The following is a 15,706-nucleotide window of genomic DNA, read 5'->3' as shown; positions in this document are numbered from 1 at the left end:
AGACCAGCCCCTGGCCTGCAGCTACTAAGGAAATGGACACCTACAATCACAAAGCAATGAATTCTACCAACAACCTGATGGGACTTGTAAGAGAACTTTGAGGGGCTTCCCTGGTGGCGCAGTGGTTGAGAGTCCGCCTGCCGATGCAGGGGACACGGGTTCGTGCCCCGGTCCGGGAAGATCCCACATGCCGCAGAGCGGCTGGGCCCGTAAGCCATGGCTGCTGAGCCTGCGCATCCAGAACCTGTGCTCCGCAACGGGAGAGGCCACAACAGGGAGAGGCCCGCGTACCACAAAAAAAAAAAATTATCTAATTAGATGCAAATATTTAATTCTCAATAGCTATTCTTGAGTAACGTACAGCTATTGTCAGTTATTCACATCCTAATATAAATTCACATCCTATCTTATCATATGCTTTCTTCTACAATATTGGCTGACAGTGACTTAATAATGACTATATCTATCATTTATTGGATAGTAACCATTAGTGGAAACTGCTTTTTAGATACTTTGCGTGTATCAAAATTCTTATGAAGATTAAATGAGTTAATACATGTAAAGCACTTAGAAAAATGCCTGAGTTACGGTGTTATGTCCATATTTCCTATTATTATAATATTCATTTTATCATCTCATTTAATTCTCACAACTCATGAGGTAGATATTATCATTATTCCCATTTTACAGAGGATGAAATTGAGGCTCAAAGAGGAAATGTCACTTGCCCAAAATCACACAGCTAGTAAGTAGTAATTTGGGATTCAAAATCAGGCAATTCAACTCCAGGGTAGAAGAAGCAAGGAGGAGGGAACCTCAGCTAAATAAAAATGCTGCCTATTGTGGAGCTGGTTATTCTTTCCAAATTTTTATTGTGCACACTACTCAGCATGTAGAGCACTGTGCTATAACCACATGTACCGAGGCACATGTGAGGCCATGGCCTTATCCTCAGAAGCACTCACCCTCTGGGCAAGAAGGCAAGCATGACCCCAGACAGCGATAACACCATGGTACCCACGTGGCTTTCGAAGGGTCAACCATGGGAGAACAGCCTCAAGGTTCCAAGCTGGAATGTTGGGTTAGAGTGACCTTAGCTTCTGAGTCAGACATCAGGACACTTGGCTGACAGAGACTTGCTTTTCCTAGTTTTTTATTTATGAGAAAAGTCTTAAAAAGTAGTTCAAAAATTACTTTACTAGGCCTTCATTGCTTTAACTGAAAAAAGTTAAAGTGCACGGTATCAGTCCAGTCATCATGGTTACAGGCTGCTTTGAGGTCCCACTCCAGCACGGTGGGTGCTATTAGGACCATCCTCCCCACAGTGCCACCCCCCTCCCCACCTGGGCCTCTATCTCCAGCCCCATGGTCCACACGAGACTGGGATAGCAACCATGACTCTTGGGTCAGGTGTCCCAGTGACAGGGAAAAAATAGCTTCCTGATACATTCAGCATTGAGGTGCTGATTACTACCTTCTCAGCTTTGGAGCTCTAAAACTAGCACGGTTCACACCCATTCAATAGATGTTTTCTGAACAACAGCTACAGGCCAGACCATAATCCCCCCAGACACTAGTGAGTAAGCTCCAGCTGCCAGCCTCAAAGAGCTCATAGGTGCATGGAGCACAGACAATGGGATGATATCATAGTTCCAGGAAAGAAGGACTCACCCAGAAATGCCTGGTATTGGTGGGGCCGGCTCAAGCTGCCCAAAATCATTGTCAAAGTCAGACACCACTTATTAACTTAGGGTGAGAAATGTGATTTCCAACAGCCTCGAACTGTCTGCTCAGCGTACTCTCTCCCTGCAGAAAAGCCTCTATCTGAAGCCAACTTCTTCTCGGAAGGATAATCCATGAGCCAAGAATTGGAGCGTAAGGAAGAAACCAGACTATTGTCTCTATGAAATCAGAGCTGCCCCGGCAACCAGAATGCTCAGCTTGGCTGGGACATCCTCTTCCTGTGTTTCACTCAGGCAGGTTGAGTCTCTCCTCAGTTGATTGTACTGTCACCTGTCTGGTTAGTTACATTCCAGCCCTGAGGATACACGTGGCCCACCGCCTAGGTCTCCCCAGCATCACAGCCCAGTGGGTCACTTGTGATGAGGTTAACCTCTGTCGATTTAAGTTAGTTTTCATCAGGATCAGCCTTGGAGGCCACATACTCCCAGGTCCACTGAACTCGGAGTGTCTGCATAGCCTCTGTAACACTAGGAACCCCACTCCTGTCGGGTGGTATCTTTATTTTGCTAAAATTCAAGGAGCTCCAAATTGACTACACCTTCCTTGCTTGTGCCGACTCTGGTTTTGCAAAACCCCATAGTTCATAAAATCAAAGGACCCAGTAGAAACTCTCCTTGTTTCACATAAATCCCAGAATGCACCATCAGCAGAGGGAACCGGACAGAGATGGGCTGGGAAGCAGAAGCAGTAGGAATGATGAAGGACACCGGCTGGAAAGTGAAACCTGGATTCGACTCTTAACACTTCTCATTAATTACGTGATCCCGACAAATTAAGGCATCCCTTGTGAGCTTCACATTCCTCACCTACAAAACGAAGGTCACAAAGATGAACGGCGATGCATCTACTTCTTAGAGTCATTGTGGGTGTTAACAATGGAATAATCGGTTCCTGGTATATAACAAATGCTCATAACGGTTAGCTGTTATGGCTGTTGACAATAAGGATAACAATGTAAACCTGGAAGGAGCAGTTATCTTTTGAGAAAGAGATACCCAAGTCCTCAGTATCATTTTGCCCAGTCTAGGATGAGAGAGTCACCAAGAACTTTGAAGTAAAGGAACTTGTCTGCATATCCCTGGTGGTACAGCTTCCCGCACAGGCTGGAGAAAGTCTGGGACAGCAAACCCCTGCACTGAGTAACTTGGGGAACCTGCAGGAGGAGGGGAGAGGGCGGAAGATGAGAAGGAAGAGAGAGAAGAGCATGCATTCATTCATGCGTTCAACAGCTAAGACCCACTAAATGCTGAAAATCTAATTGGAGGGGAAAAGACACGAGCTCAAACAATCTGCAGTAGAAAGAACTCAGTGATGATGCGATGATGGGGAGGGTCCTAGGACTGGCAGGGACAGAGAAGCAAGAACTGGAGCCCGGCCTTAGGAGCAAGACTCTTGTCAGGGAAGGCTTTATAGGGTGGAACTCAATAGACAAGCCATATTTTGTTTAGTCTTTATGGTTCTCTATGAAAAAAAGAAAGTCTTTTAATTCTATGACCATTTCTTAGCTTTAATATTCACTTAACCAGAGAGCTATCCTGTCATCGTCCTGAGAAGTTTTTGCTAATCATCGGGTTGAAGAAAGCTTAGCAGGACTTATGGACACTCACATGGTCTGTCTGCCCACCAGAAATCACACTCTGCACTGACTTAACCCCTCACCCCTTTGTTCCAAAAGCCTCTCATTCTTCCCTAGGTCCCGAGGACTGGAGAACCTCCAGGGCAAGTGGACTCATTTAAGGCTTTAATGTTACCCATTCCTATTATTGCTTTAGATGCATCTCTTCTAAATAGCAAATAGATGACTTCGGCTTTTCATGCAATTTGGAAGTGTCTATACTAGTCAAAATGTTTACTCCAGCTACCTGTGTCAGAACTGCTCAATCCTCCCCGCTTTGACCTTGGAAAGGCAAAACACAGACGGCACACTCCCATGGGAATGTGATGAAGGAGTTCTTTCCAAAGGAGTAGGCAGGGTTAAGGGTGAAGCATCCAGGGCACAGCCACAGTGAGAAGCCCCTCCTCCCCATGCACGGAGGGGAGGAAGTAGTAGGAGGGGTCCTCCCCACTAGAGGCGTGGCCTTCCTCAGATGAAGGCAGCCACTGACAGCCCACGGTTGAGCAGAGCGGCATCTGGGGGCATGAATACTCGAACCTCACTCTCCTCCCACCCCTAGTCTCACGTCAAGCCTCCGACCAGAAGAGAGAGGGCAGGGCAGCCCCTAGACAAGGTCCACAGACATCAGAATACTGGCACCCAAAGGATATAGATGGCTGGAGAGTTCATCCAGACAGGAAGTAGCGAACCCAGCACACTCTCCTTTCTTTTTCTTTTAATTTTTATTGGAGTATAGTTGATTTACAATGTTGTGTTAGTTTCAGGCATACAGCAAAGTGAATCAGTTATACATATACATATATCCACTCTGTTTTAGATTTTTTTTCCATTACAGAGTATTGAATAGAGTTGCCTGTGCTATACAGTAGGTCCTTATTAGTTATCTATCCTATATATAGTAGTGTGACACACCACTCTTCTTAACTAGAGTAATTTAACCCTTCACATTTACTCTAACGTGTTTGATGTTATTCCACCGTCTTATAAAATTTTCCCTTTCATATGCTTCGTCATAACTTTTTATTAATAACTAATAAACCATAATGATAGAAATAATAAGTAGAAGGCACTTTCATTTGTTATTTAGTTAGAAGGGATGTCTATGCTTTCATTTACGATTGCTATTATTATAGTTTTCTATTTATTATACTTTTTTCTTGTTTTCTCCTTTCTTGAAATTTCCTGATTTTTGAGATCTATTTTCCTTACAGCACTTTGGAAGTTCTATATCCTGTTTCAACTCTTCTAATGATAACTCAAGTTTTTAATTCACTTGAACCTTCATTTCTCAAACAGTGTAAAGAAATATACAATATAGAATGACAAAACACTTAGCATATCTTTCTTTCACCAGCACCCTAAGATATGTTCTTTAGTCTATTGCAGTGAGGTGAATTGGCTTCTCGGGCCTGAGCCTATAGGCTTTGGAACGACCTGGACATAATGTATAACATATATCAAAGGCCAGAGCAGCTGCCACGTTGTCGTCTGTGACTGTTAGCACTTCCACCTCAGGCTCCTGGCCGAGGCCGTTTGGAAGAATGTGACCGGGAGGACGTGGCTCTTCACCTCCTTCTCCCACAGTCCCTCGGTGCCAGGCCCCACGGCTCTGGGCTTGCTGAACGGCAGCTTGAGCGTGATCGTACACTCAGCAGTGATGCCCGGCTTTGAGGATTTACTGTTGGCGCTGCGCCCAGCCGCCTACGCAAGCAACAGTCTGGTGAGGAAGCTGTGGGAGCAGCTGCAGGGATGCAGGTGGCCTGGATGAGGGGCTTCCACCCCAAGTGCCAGAGAAGGGGCTCAGAACTGCACGGGGCTTGAGAACGTGACAACTGTCCATCTGTTTGCCTTCAAACTTCCTGATCTGACGGCCACTTACCAAGCCTGCCTGGCCGCCAAAGCCCTGCTGGCTGCCTATCAGAAACTGATGGACTGCTCCCCAAGAGATAAGGACCCTTCCTGGGAGGTACTTGTGCTAATTCACAGAACGCCAGGCCTTGATAGGTGGGCAGCCAAGACCCTCGCCCAGTCCCTGTTCATCCCAGAGACTAGCAGACGGGTGGTGTGGTCTAATGAAAGGTGAACTGAATTTAGGGCCAAAGTGACTATGGCTCAGATCCCTTATTATTAAAGACATCAGGGGTTTAGATGAAGAAGAGAGAGCTGGCTCCTACTGGCAATGAGAGTCTTTGTAAAATATTCAGGAATTATGCAAATTGTTTGTTAAACCATGGAAATCAGCAAACACTAAAATCCTGGCTTTTCTCCCCAGAGAGCCAGTTGTTAAACATTTAACAACACACCACTGCAAATATCCAAGCAAAGTTATAGAAACAAATTCAGAATAGAAGAAAAATCCTCTTAATTTTAAAAGAATGTCTTCAAACCAGGCACAGCTTCTTTAAGATAGGTTTTAGGCAATTTTATCAGTATTTATATCATGTGAGTTCTTATAAGGCTATAAGAGTAATAATAGTTAATTAACACTTTCTGAGTGCTATTCTATCCAAGTAAAGTTCCAAGCACTTTATACGTATTAATACATTTCATGACCCTATGAGGTAGGTCCCCTTTTTACAGATGAGAATACTGAGAGGTAGAATAACATACCCAAAGTCCACACAGCTGGTTCAGGTAGAGTTGGAAATCACACCAGGCAACCTGGCTCCAGAGTCTGGGCACTGCCTCTCAAAGCTGAAGAACTCCAGGAATCTTTCACGATTCTAGACCCAACTCTGCCCCCAGCAAAGTGATTTGTTCAAACTCCCTCCTGTAGTCTTACAGGGCTTCCATAGCTTAATTCAACACATATGTGTTCAGGGGCTTCCCCGGTGGCGCAGTGGTTAAGAATCCACCTGCCAATGCAGGGGACACGGGTTCGGGCCCTGGTCCGGGAAGATCTCACATGCCGCGGAGCAACTAAGCCTGTGCGCCACAACTACTGAAGCCCGCGCGCCTAGAGCTCAGGCTGTCCAACAAGAGAAGTCACGACAATGAGAAGCCTGTGCACCGCAACGAAGAGTAGCCCCCGCTAGCTGCAAATAGAGAAAGCCCATGTGCAGCAACCGAGACCCAACACAGCCAAAAATAAGAACAAATAAATTAATTAATTAAAAAATATATATATGTGTGTTCATGCCACAAGCATTTACAAAGCAACCTTCATTCACCTTGGAGCAATGGGGGTACAGAAATGTGCAAAATGCGTGCTTGCCTTCAAAGTGTTTACACTCTAGTTGTAAAGAGTCATAAACAATCACAGATACCAGATATTGGAGGGTATGGCATGTGCAGGGGTGGGAAAGTGATCTAGCTGGTTCAAAGCATGGAACAGACTAAGGAAAAAGAAAAGAAACAGTGAAAAGAAAAGGTCGGAAAGGCAAGAGGGAGCTCTATTATAAAGAACCTCAAAGGTTTTCTTAAAGAGTTCCAGGTTTCTGGAAAAGATCACAACCTAATCACAGAATCAAAGTTAATTCCATCTTCTCCAGAGGTGTTAAAAGATCCCAAAGCACCCACTCTGAAGACCCTGGTGGGCTCCTAAAGGCACTTGGCCTGACCTGCCCTTTTTACTACTTAAGTTATTCCCAGAAGGGAATGACAATGGGGCTTTGATAGTCACAGAAGCTGAGATTCTCCCAGCTATGGAGTGTTTGGGATGCATTGAAACATTCACAATCCTTGGTCTATAACACCTTTTAATCAGAAGCATTCCCTAATTAGCCACACTGCAGAGATGAACGTGGTGACGCTTTGAAGGCAGGACTGAGCTTTTGTGTCCTAGCTACCAGTCATGTCTGGCACGAAGAAGGAAGCTTAGTAATTTGTATGGACAGATGGTGCAAAATTGGATGAATAGAGACCCATGTTCATAAGACCATCCTATGAGTGAATTTAGCTTAGGCAAGACCCAATACTGCCAGCTTTCCATTGACTCAACTTTGACTCCCCTGCTTATTGCAGGTTAGCACAAACTTGGGAGATGAGAAAGCAGAGTTCGTTTTTCATAAAATGTACAGAGATAAGGTGCCTTCCTCCAAGGGCTGACAAGCACAGATGTGGGAGGACAGTCCATGATGTGAAGGAAGCCCCCTGTGCCTCTTCTGCTCCTAACCAGCTTCCCTCCTTCTACCTTCTGTCTCTGTCTCAGATGCTCCATTACACCCAAAAGGTTTGCTTCACCACCAAAGCCCAGGAAGAGGTTTGCTTCACTAAAGAGGGGGAGATGCTGGCAACGTTTGACATTCAAAACATCTACATCCTCCCAGACCAGAGAGAACAGACCCTGACTGTTGGACATTCTGACTTGAGGTTACCTCCTGGAAAAGAGCTGCTGATAAATGACAGTGCTATTATCTGAAGGGCGCTTAAAGGTGAGAGCAGAGACCTCCCTAAGGACCAAGCCCACAAGCGCCTCTCACCCCCAAGCACCCAGCAGAGTTTGTTATGCTGAACTGACAGAGTACTTGGTAGGGTAGACCATTGACCTACACAACTCTGAGGCTGTTCAGCAAACAAAACCTTCCACAACCATTCTCTGGCTGCAAAAGCAAAGGAGTTTGCTAAAGGCAAAGGTGATTAATGAACAAATAGCAAAATAAATTTTATATATATCTATATAAAATCCCAATAAATGCCGCGTTGTATATCTTCAGAAGCATGATTGCATAATATTAAACAATACAGATTAAGAAGATATTTAAATATTTTTGTTATTAGACATTACAATGTTTTCTAATTTTTGCAATTTAAATACCTCTGTTGTGTTATAACTTCTGCATACATATTTAAGATTACCTCTGATTTCCTATAAGTATAATAAGTACTTAGAAGTAGAATTTGGGATCAAAGAATATGATATTTTTCAGAGTCTTATACGGTACTTATTGCTGAATTCCATGGCTCCTTATCAGAGGAAACATTAAAAGTTGGACTTAGAAAACACAGGCTGGAATCTCAAATTGCCACTTATTAGCTGTATGACGACAGGCAAATTCTTTTGTTTCTTGACTTAATGTGGAAAATAAAAACAATCACTACCTTATAAGAATGAAATAGAATTAATATTAAAATAACTTAGCAAAAAATTATATATAATTGCCAGTTCAAGTTTATCCTGAGATAGCTAGTGTGTCTACCTGGAGTTGCTCGGTTGTAGCCTTATGTCAGGAAATAGACAATTGATGTCAAGGTTTTTTACACAGTGGAAAACAGCCCATAGAGCCCCATTTGTCCTTTCCCAGACCCCTAAGTATCGAAGGTCTCCAGGTGGGGGACTTCTAATTTCAGTGCAGTTGCATCTCAAGTATCATGCCATGCTTCTTGCAGTTTCTTCCAACTCATCCAGGCAGGGTTTATCATTCCCTTCTCTAAACATCCATAGCATTTTCCACATGGTTGTGTAATCAGAAAGAGTAAGAAAATTACTGTAACAAGTATAGATGTTTTGTCCCCATCCTCAATGATTTCAACCTAGTTCCCTCTGGTCTCACCTTAGTCTTTTTCTGTTCCCATGACTGCCACACCTCAATGGCCAAATTCCCCCATCCTGGGAGAAAGAAACAAGGGAGCCAATGAGCAAGGGAGCAGAGTATTGGGGCTGGTAGATGCAAACTATTACATTTAGAATGGATAAACAACAAGGTCCTACTGTATAGCACAGGGAACTATATCCAGTCTCCTGGGATAAACCATAATGGAAAAGAATATTAAAAAAAAGAATGTCTATATGTGTATAACTGAGTCACTTGCTGTACAGCAGAGATTGGCACAGCACTGTAAATCAGCTATACTTCATAAAAATAAAACAAGGGAGCAGAGTAGAGCTCCAGGGGAGAAATGAGCATTGCTTCCCATTGCTTTGGGGTCATCATTGAGGACTATTTCAGGTATCTTCCCCTCACTTCTCCTTCCCCAGACTAAAGAATCCTTTTATCAGATCTTTCCAAGAAAATTCATTCTGCAAGCAGGATTTGCATCTCAGTTGTTCTTAATTCAGAGTGACTTTGCTTCCCAGGGGACATTAGCAATGTCTGGAGACATTTCTGGTTGTCACAGGTTGGGGGGAATGTTACTGGCATTCAGTGGATAGAGGCCAGGGATGCTGCTAAACTTCCTATGATGCACAGGGCAGCCCTTCACAACAAGTATCTAGCACCTAATGTCGGTAATGCTGAGGGTTGAGAAACTGTAAATTAGTTGCCTGGCTAGTGCTTGTAGCCTTTGTTTCTGATTCGCTATTGATTGGTCTCCCAATTCTGTTTGGGCTCAGGGGGAAAATTAGTCCCTTGAGATAAAAGCTAAGGGATTTGATGAGCCCAGAATGGAGGACAAACTTCCCAGAACATTCAGATTATCCTATTCACTAGCATTTGTTATACATTCACAGTGTTCTGGGCACTGTAGTAAGGGCTTCACTGCATCACCTCATTTAATCCTCACACAATCTTCAAAATAGATATAACTGCTACCCCCATTTTATCGAAGAGAAAACTAACGGTTAGAGAGGTTAAGCCCCAGGCCACCCTGCCTATAAATGGCAGAACCAGAATTCCAGCCCAACACCCAGGGGCCAGCCCTTTGTCTGTGGAGCAATGATGCGCATATCTTTCTTCCCCTTGAGATCTCTTGGTTCCCCCCAGACTGTGACATCTTAAGAACTCATCTTTATCTGTTGTTCTCTCCCTAATACCCTACACAGTACTTGATGCATGGAATACATCGATAACAATTTGAACAAGAAAGGGAGGGAAGGAAAGAGGAAAGGGGTAAAGAAAGGAAAAAGGAGATAAATAGGGTTTTTAATTTTTTAAGGTGGGAGACGAGAGGGAGAAAGAAAGAAGAGAGGGAGGGACCGGTAAGTGGGAATGAGGCTGCAAATTCTTCTAAGACCTGATGGCACGGGTGCTATTCAGTCTCCCCTGCAGTCTCCCCAGTGCTCTCTCTCCTCCCTTGTGCAGGTCCCTACCTCCATCTGCAATGAAAAACGTCCTGCAGGAGCTAGGAAGCCAACCCTATCTGAGACGTCAAACTGCTGCTACAGCTGCCTTCCCTGCCCTGGAAAAGAGATGTCCATGCCACCTGGTAAAGAGGGAAGCTGGCCCTTGGTCAGCAGGTGGCCAGTCAGCACCCAAGGAAGGTTTCAGACGAGAGCTGATATTTACATCAAGGGAAGATTCATTTAATGGGGAAAAAAATCCAGGGAAAAGGAGATCAAAAAGATGGTGTCAATACGCCCTTCCCACATCCTACCTTATAGCCATGTACGGCTCTATATTCATTCTTTCTCTCATCAACCATGAGTTTGCCCAAATTTTGTGCCTATTTTAATGTCTGGCACATGGTAGGCATTCCATAAATATTGGGGAAAAGCCTCCTAATGATTGAATCTATGTTTTACTAAGATGTCATTCATTCAACAGATAGCAACTGGCACCTACTGTATGCAGCTACTGTGATGGGTGCCAGGGTGGTAACAACAAATAAGGCACAGCCCCTGGCCCCACAGAGCTCATGATTTGCTAAAGGAGAATGGTCATTGTGTAATAGAGAAACTAGGCTTAAAGTCAGTTGCTTTACTAAAAGCTCAAGCATTGAGTATGAAAGCAGAGAGAAACGATTAATTCTAATGAAGGATATGTAGGCAGACTTTTCCCTGGAGTGGGTGGCATGTGATATGGGCCTTGAACAACAAGTAGGGTCTCAAAGGCAATGAAGCATGATAAGGACAGTCCAGGCCAAGGAGTAAGTTAATGAAGCCTCAAGGCATGAAAGCGACAAGGAGCCTAGTGTGACTTGAGTCTAGACTGGGATGGGAGATGTAGGAAGCAGGTGGTCACATCACAGAAGACCTTACTTGCCAGACTCAGGAACATGAACCGTATTCTGTAGGACATGGGGAACCACTGAATTACTCAAGTAGAGAAGCCGTATGTGTTTCAATATGCGTTTGGGGGAGAGTAATAGGTGGTAGATGTACTGAAAAAGAAAGAGATTGTTTCAGGAAGACCAGGTTCAGAATCCAAATCAAAGAAAGAGCTTAAATGAGAATATATTACTGCTCCAGAACTCTAGCCACAAAGCCTTTCCTTAAAATCACTACAGAAAGCAAGGCTCTGGGGCTTCCCTGGTGGCGCAGTGGTTGAGAGTCTGCCTGCCGATGCAGGGGACGCGGGTTCGTGTCCCGGTCCGGGAAGATCCCACATGCCGAGGAGCGGCTGGGCCCGTGAGCCATGGCCGCTGAGCCTGCGCGTCCGGAGCCTGTGCTCCGCAACGGGAGAGGCCACAACAGTGAGAGGCCCGCGTACCGCCAAAAAAAAGAAAAGAAAAGAAAGCAAGGCTCTGAAAAGTTCTATCAAAGGAGTGACTTAGAAAAGGGTGGCTCCATGAGAAAGGAGAGAGTCTGTGCACATATTAAGCAGCCCCGTAAACGTTCCTTATATAAAATAGGCTGATGGATGAATAAATTAGCTGTGACTATGAATTACAACATTGCCACAATGGTTGTGCAATTCAAAAGGCCAAGGCCTAACCAGGAGTTAGAGCTTCCGCAGGTTGCCATGTCAACGTTATTTCACTATAGTCTGTTGCATGATAAGGAGCGTCTATCAGGATTTCGGCCATGTGTGTTTTTGGCCCGAAGTCTGAGGACATCAGGCAATCTGGGAGGCCCATCGTAATGCGGCTGAAATACTCTGATTCTACTGCAAAAGCCATCAGAAGTCGTATAACCGCTTGACCATGGTAAAGTTTCCAGAAGCTTCCCCACTCTGTTCTCTGACCCAGTTTCTCTCTCTTCCTTTAGACAGTGCTACATGTGAGAAGTGCCCTGAGGACCAGTGGCCCAACAGGGAGTTGTCAGTGCATCCCCAAAACCCTCGACTACTTGCCCTACCACGAGCCCCTCATCGCAGTGTTGGCCGTCTGCACAGCCCTGCTCTTCCTCCTTGCTCTGGACACATCTTAGGCATCTTCGTCTGGCATCACCACACCCCCGTCGTCCAAGCCAATAATCACCAGCTCAGCTACCTTCTGCTGTGTCCTCCTTGGCCCCCTGTTTCCTCTGCCCCTTCATGTTCATTGGTCATCCAGAGCCCCTCACCTGTGCCATACACCAGGCAGCTTTGGGGGTCACCTTCACAATCTGCGTGTCCACTGTGCTGGCCAAGACCATTGTGGTGGTGGCAGCCTTCCATGCCACCTGGCCTCACACCCGGATTAGGAAGTGGGTAGGGCCAGTTCTCCCTAGAACCATCCCCATGGCCTGTTCCCTGGTCCAGGCAACCTTATGTACACTCTGGGTGACCAGATGGCCCCCACAACCTGTGAACTCTACAGAGCCTGGGTCCACAGTGGCTGTAAAGTGTGATGAGGGCTCCTTGGAACTGTTTTATGCCATGCTGGGTTACTTGGGTTTGCTAGGTCTGGTTAGCTTGCCGGTGGCCTTCCCAGCCCACCTAAGTGTCCTTCATCCCTGCGTGCATGAGTGCCTGAAGCAAAGACATAATAGCCATGCAGGTCTTTGCCATCTTGGCATCAGGAGCAAGGCTCATATGCTGCCTCTTCTTTCCCAAATGCTACATCATCCTTCTCCATCCTGAAAAAATCACAAAAGAACAAATGCTTGGCAGGCATCATCTCAAGTGAGAAAATCAGTAGTGAACAGTAAGGGGTTCCACCTTCTCAAGGATGCCTTCCCTAAGCTCATCAACAGGAAAATGCTCCTTCCTCTGAGCCCTGTCACACTCATCTGGACCCCTCCTCTTCACTTAGTTGCTTCTATTTTGTATTTCATTCCATGAGAGAGAGATGAGACATGTTTGCAACTAATACCGTCCTAGATGGAAACATCTGGTCTAATTCATCCTGTGACCCTTCAGCAGCCAGCCAGTGCCTGGTGCAAAGAGGAGACAGAGTAGTTGTTTGATGAATGAATAAATCAACTTCTGCAAAGTTAGCCTTGGAAGAGATCTTTGAGGGGAGGCAGCAGGGTAAGATGTTACAGAAAAACCCGAACGATCTTTTTGGCCAACCCAGTAGAATGGTCAAAAGAAGTCAAACAAACCTGGCTCAAATCCTCTGGGCTCCTCCATGTTGTACTTATAGGGACCTGAGCATGTTGCTTAAGTTCTCTAAGCTTCAGTTTCCTCCAGTGTAAGATGAGACTACGCCTTTCTCTCTAGGTTGTTGTGATAATGAAATGAAACCCAAAAAAAATGCTTGAAGGTTCTCAGCACTTATTAAACACTCAAAAAGTAAGTATATAAAGTCATCAAGTCCATCCTGTCCTTTTACAGATAAGGAACTGATGCCAAAAGTGGGGACCAGTTAATCCAAGGCATCATTGTGCAGATGTTAGGAGTCCGATGAGTAAGTTTCAAGCCGTAGCACTTCCATTTACTTAGCTATGTGACTTTGGGCAAGTTACTTAACTTCTCTGTACCGCAGTTCCCTCGTGTGTAAAGGAAGATAACCATAGCCCTTACTTTGTGGGGTTATCACTGAGGAGTAAATGAATTAATATTTATAAGGCGTGTAGAATATTACTCAGCAAATAGTAAGAGTATTTATTAAATAATTCAATTAAATTATACATAATGGCAAACCTGAATCTCTTGATGGATTGATGAATAGCTGAAATTTTATGAGACTGTTGCTAGAAGCTAGGTCATGGGGAGGGAACTTCAAAATGGCTAAAGTATGGTCTTTACACGCAAAGAGCTTATGAGATAACATTTCCAACCTAACCTGATCAGAGTGTACTAAATGTATCTATTGTGAAACTGTTTATAAGAAGTAAATAGAGAGTGGCCAGGGATGCAGGGTAGGAAGATCCTGAGCTCACCTCCTCCCGTGGGCACACCCAAATTACCACTATTTACAGAGCAACTATTGATGAGAAAGACATGAAGACTAGCAGAAAAGATCTTCTACAACTAAAGCTACAAGGAAGGAACCATGGCAACACAACTAGGAAGGGCAGAGACAACTAGGAAGGGAAGACCCATACTCCCACATAGCTGACCCACAAATGGGAGAATAATTACAACTGCAGAAATTCTCCCCAAGGAGTGAGGGGGGGTCCAAGCTCCACAGGGGTCCTGCACCAGGAAGATAAGCTCCCGGAACATTTAGCTTTGAAGGCCAACAGTACTTAACTTTCAGGAGAGCCAGAGGGCTGTAGGAAATAGAGACACCACTCTTAAAGGATGCACACAAAATCTCACATCCTCTGCAACCCAGGACAGAAGCAGTAATTTGAAAGGAGTCTGGTCAGACCCACCAGCTGCCTTGGAGAGTCTCTGAGACAGGCAGGAGGCAATTGGGTCTCACTCTGGGGACATAGACACTGGCAGCAGCCATTTTGGAAGCTCATCCAACCATGAAAACACTGGTGGTAGCAAGTGTGCCATTTTGGAATCCTTCCTCCAGCTTATTAGTGCCGGGATGCTGCCCCACCCACGAGCCAGGAAGCACCAGTCCTAGGACACCCCAGGCCAAGCAGATAGCTGGGCAGGGGCACAGCCCCCTGTACCGGCAAGTCAGATGCCATAGGACCCTCTAACACCCCAGCTGCACTGGGACCCAGCCCCACCCACCAGTGGGCCAGCACTAGCCCTGGGACCCCTGGGGACCCATAGGCAGCCTTTGGACCCAGTCCAAATAAACAACCTAACATTATACCTAAAAGAATCAGAAAAAGAACAAACAAAACCCAAGTCTGTAGAAGGAAAGAAATCATAAAGATCAGAGCAGAAATAAGTGAAATAGAGACTAAAACAAACAATAGAAATGATCAACGAAACTAAGAGTCAGTTCTTTGAAAAAATAAACAAAACTGACAAACCATTAGACAGACTCCCCAAGAAAAAAAAGAGAGAGGGTTCAAATAAATAAATCAGAAATGAAAAAGAAGTTACAACCGATGCCACAGAAATACAAAGGATCATAGGAGATTACTAAAAGCAATTATACACCAATAAAATGGACAATGTAGAAGACATGGAAAAATCCCTAGAAATGTACAATTTCCTAAGATAGAACCAGGAAGAAATAGAAAATATGAACAGACCAATTACCAGTAATGAAATTGAATCAATAATAAAACAACTCCCACAAATAAAAGTCCAGGACTAGATGGCTTCACAGATGAATTCTACCCAACATTTAAAGAAAAGTTAACACCTATCCTTCTCGAACTATTCCAAAAAATTGTAGAGGAAGGAATGCTTCCAAGTTCATTCTACAAGGCCAGTGTCACCCTCACACCAAAACAAGACAAAAGTATCACAAAAAAAGGAAGTTACAGGTCAATATCACTAATGAACATGGATGCAAAAATCCTCAATA

General features: G+C 44.7%; 1 protein-coding gene across 1 annotated transcript in view; it reads left to right on the top strand.

Annotated features, from left to right (window-relative positions):
- Nucleotides 1-12,323, top strand: part of LOC132430310 (olfactory receptor 9I1-like) — a 31,121-nt gene extending 18,798 nt beyond the window's left edge. Inside the window, 5 exon segments of the mRNA XM_060019702.1 lie at nucleotides 4,860-5,078; nucleotides 7,322-7,384; nucleotides 7,509-7,669; nucleotides 10,318-10,441; nucleotides 12,162-12,323. Of these exon segments, the coding sequence (XP_059875685.1) occupies nucleotides 4,860-5,078; nucleotides 7,322-7,384; nucleotides 7,509-7,669; nucleotides 10,318-10,441; nucleotides 12,162-12,323 (729 nt within the window).
- Nucleotides 12,324-15,706: the final 3,383 nt, after the last annotated feature.

Source organism: Delphinus delphis, chromosome 8 (genome assembly GCF_949987515.2).
Source record: "Delphinus delphis chromosome 8, mDelDel1.2, whole genome shotgun sequence".
Classification (NCBI taxonomy): domain Eukaryota; kingdom Metazoa; phylum Chordata; class Mammalia; order Artiodactyla; family Delphinidae; genus Delphinus; species Delphinus delphis.
This window is presented reverse-complemented; position numbering and strand designations above follow the sequence as displayed.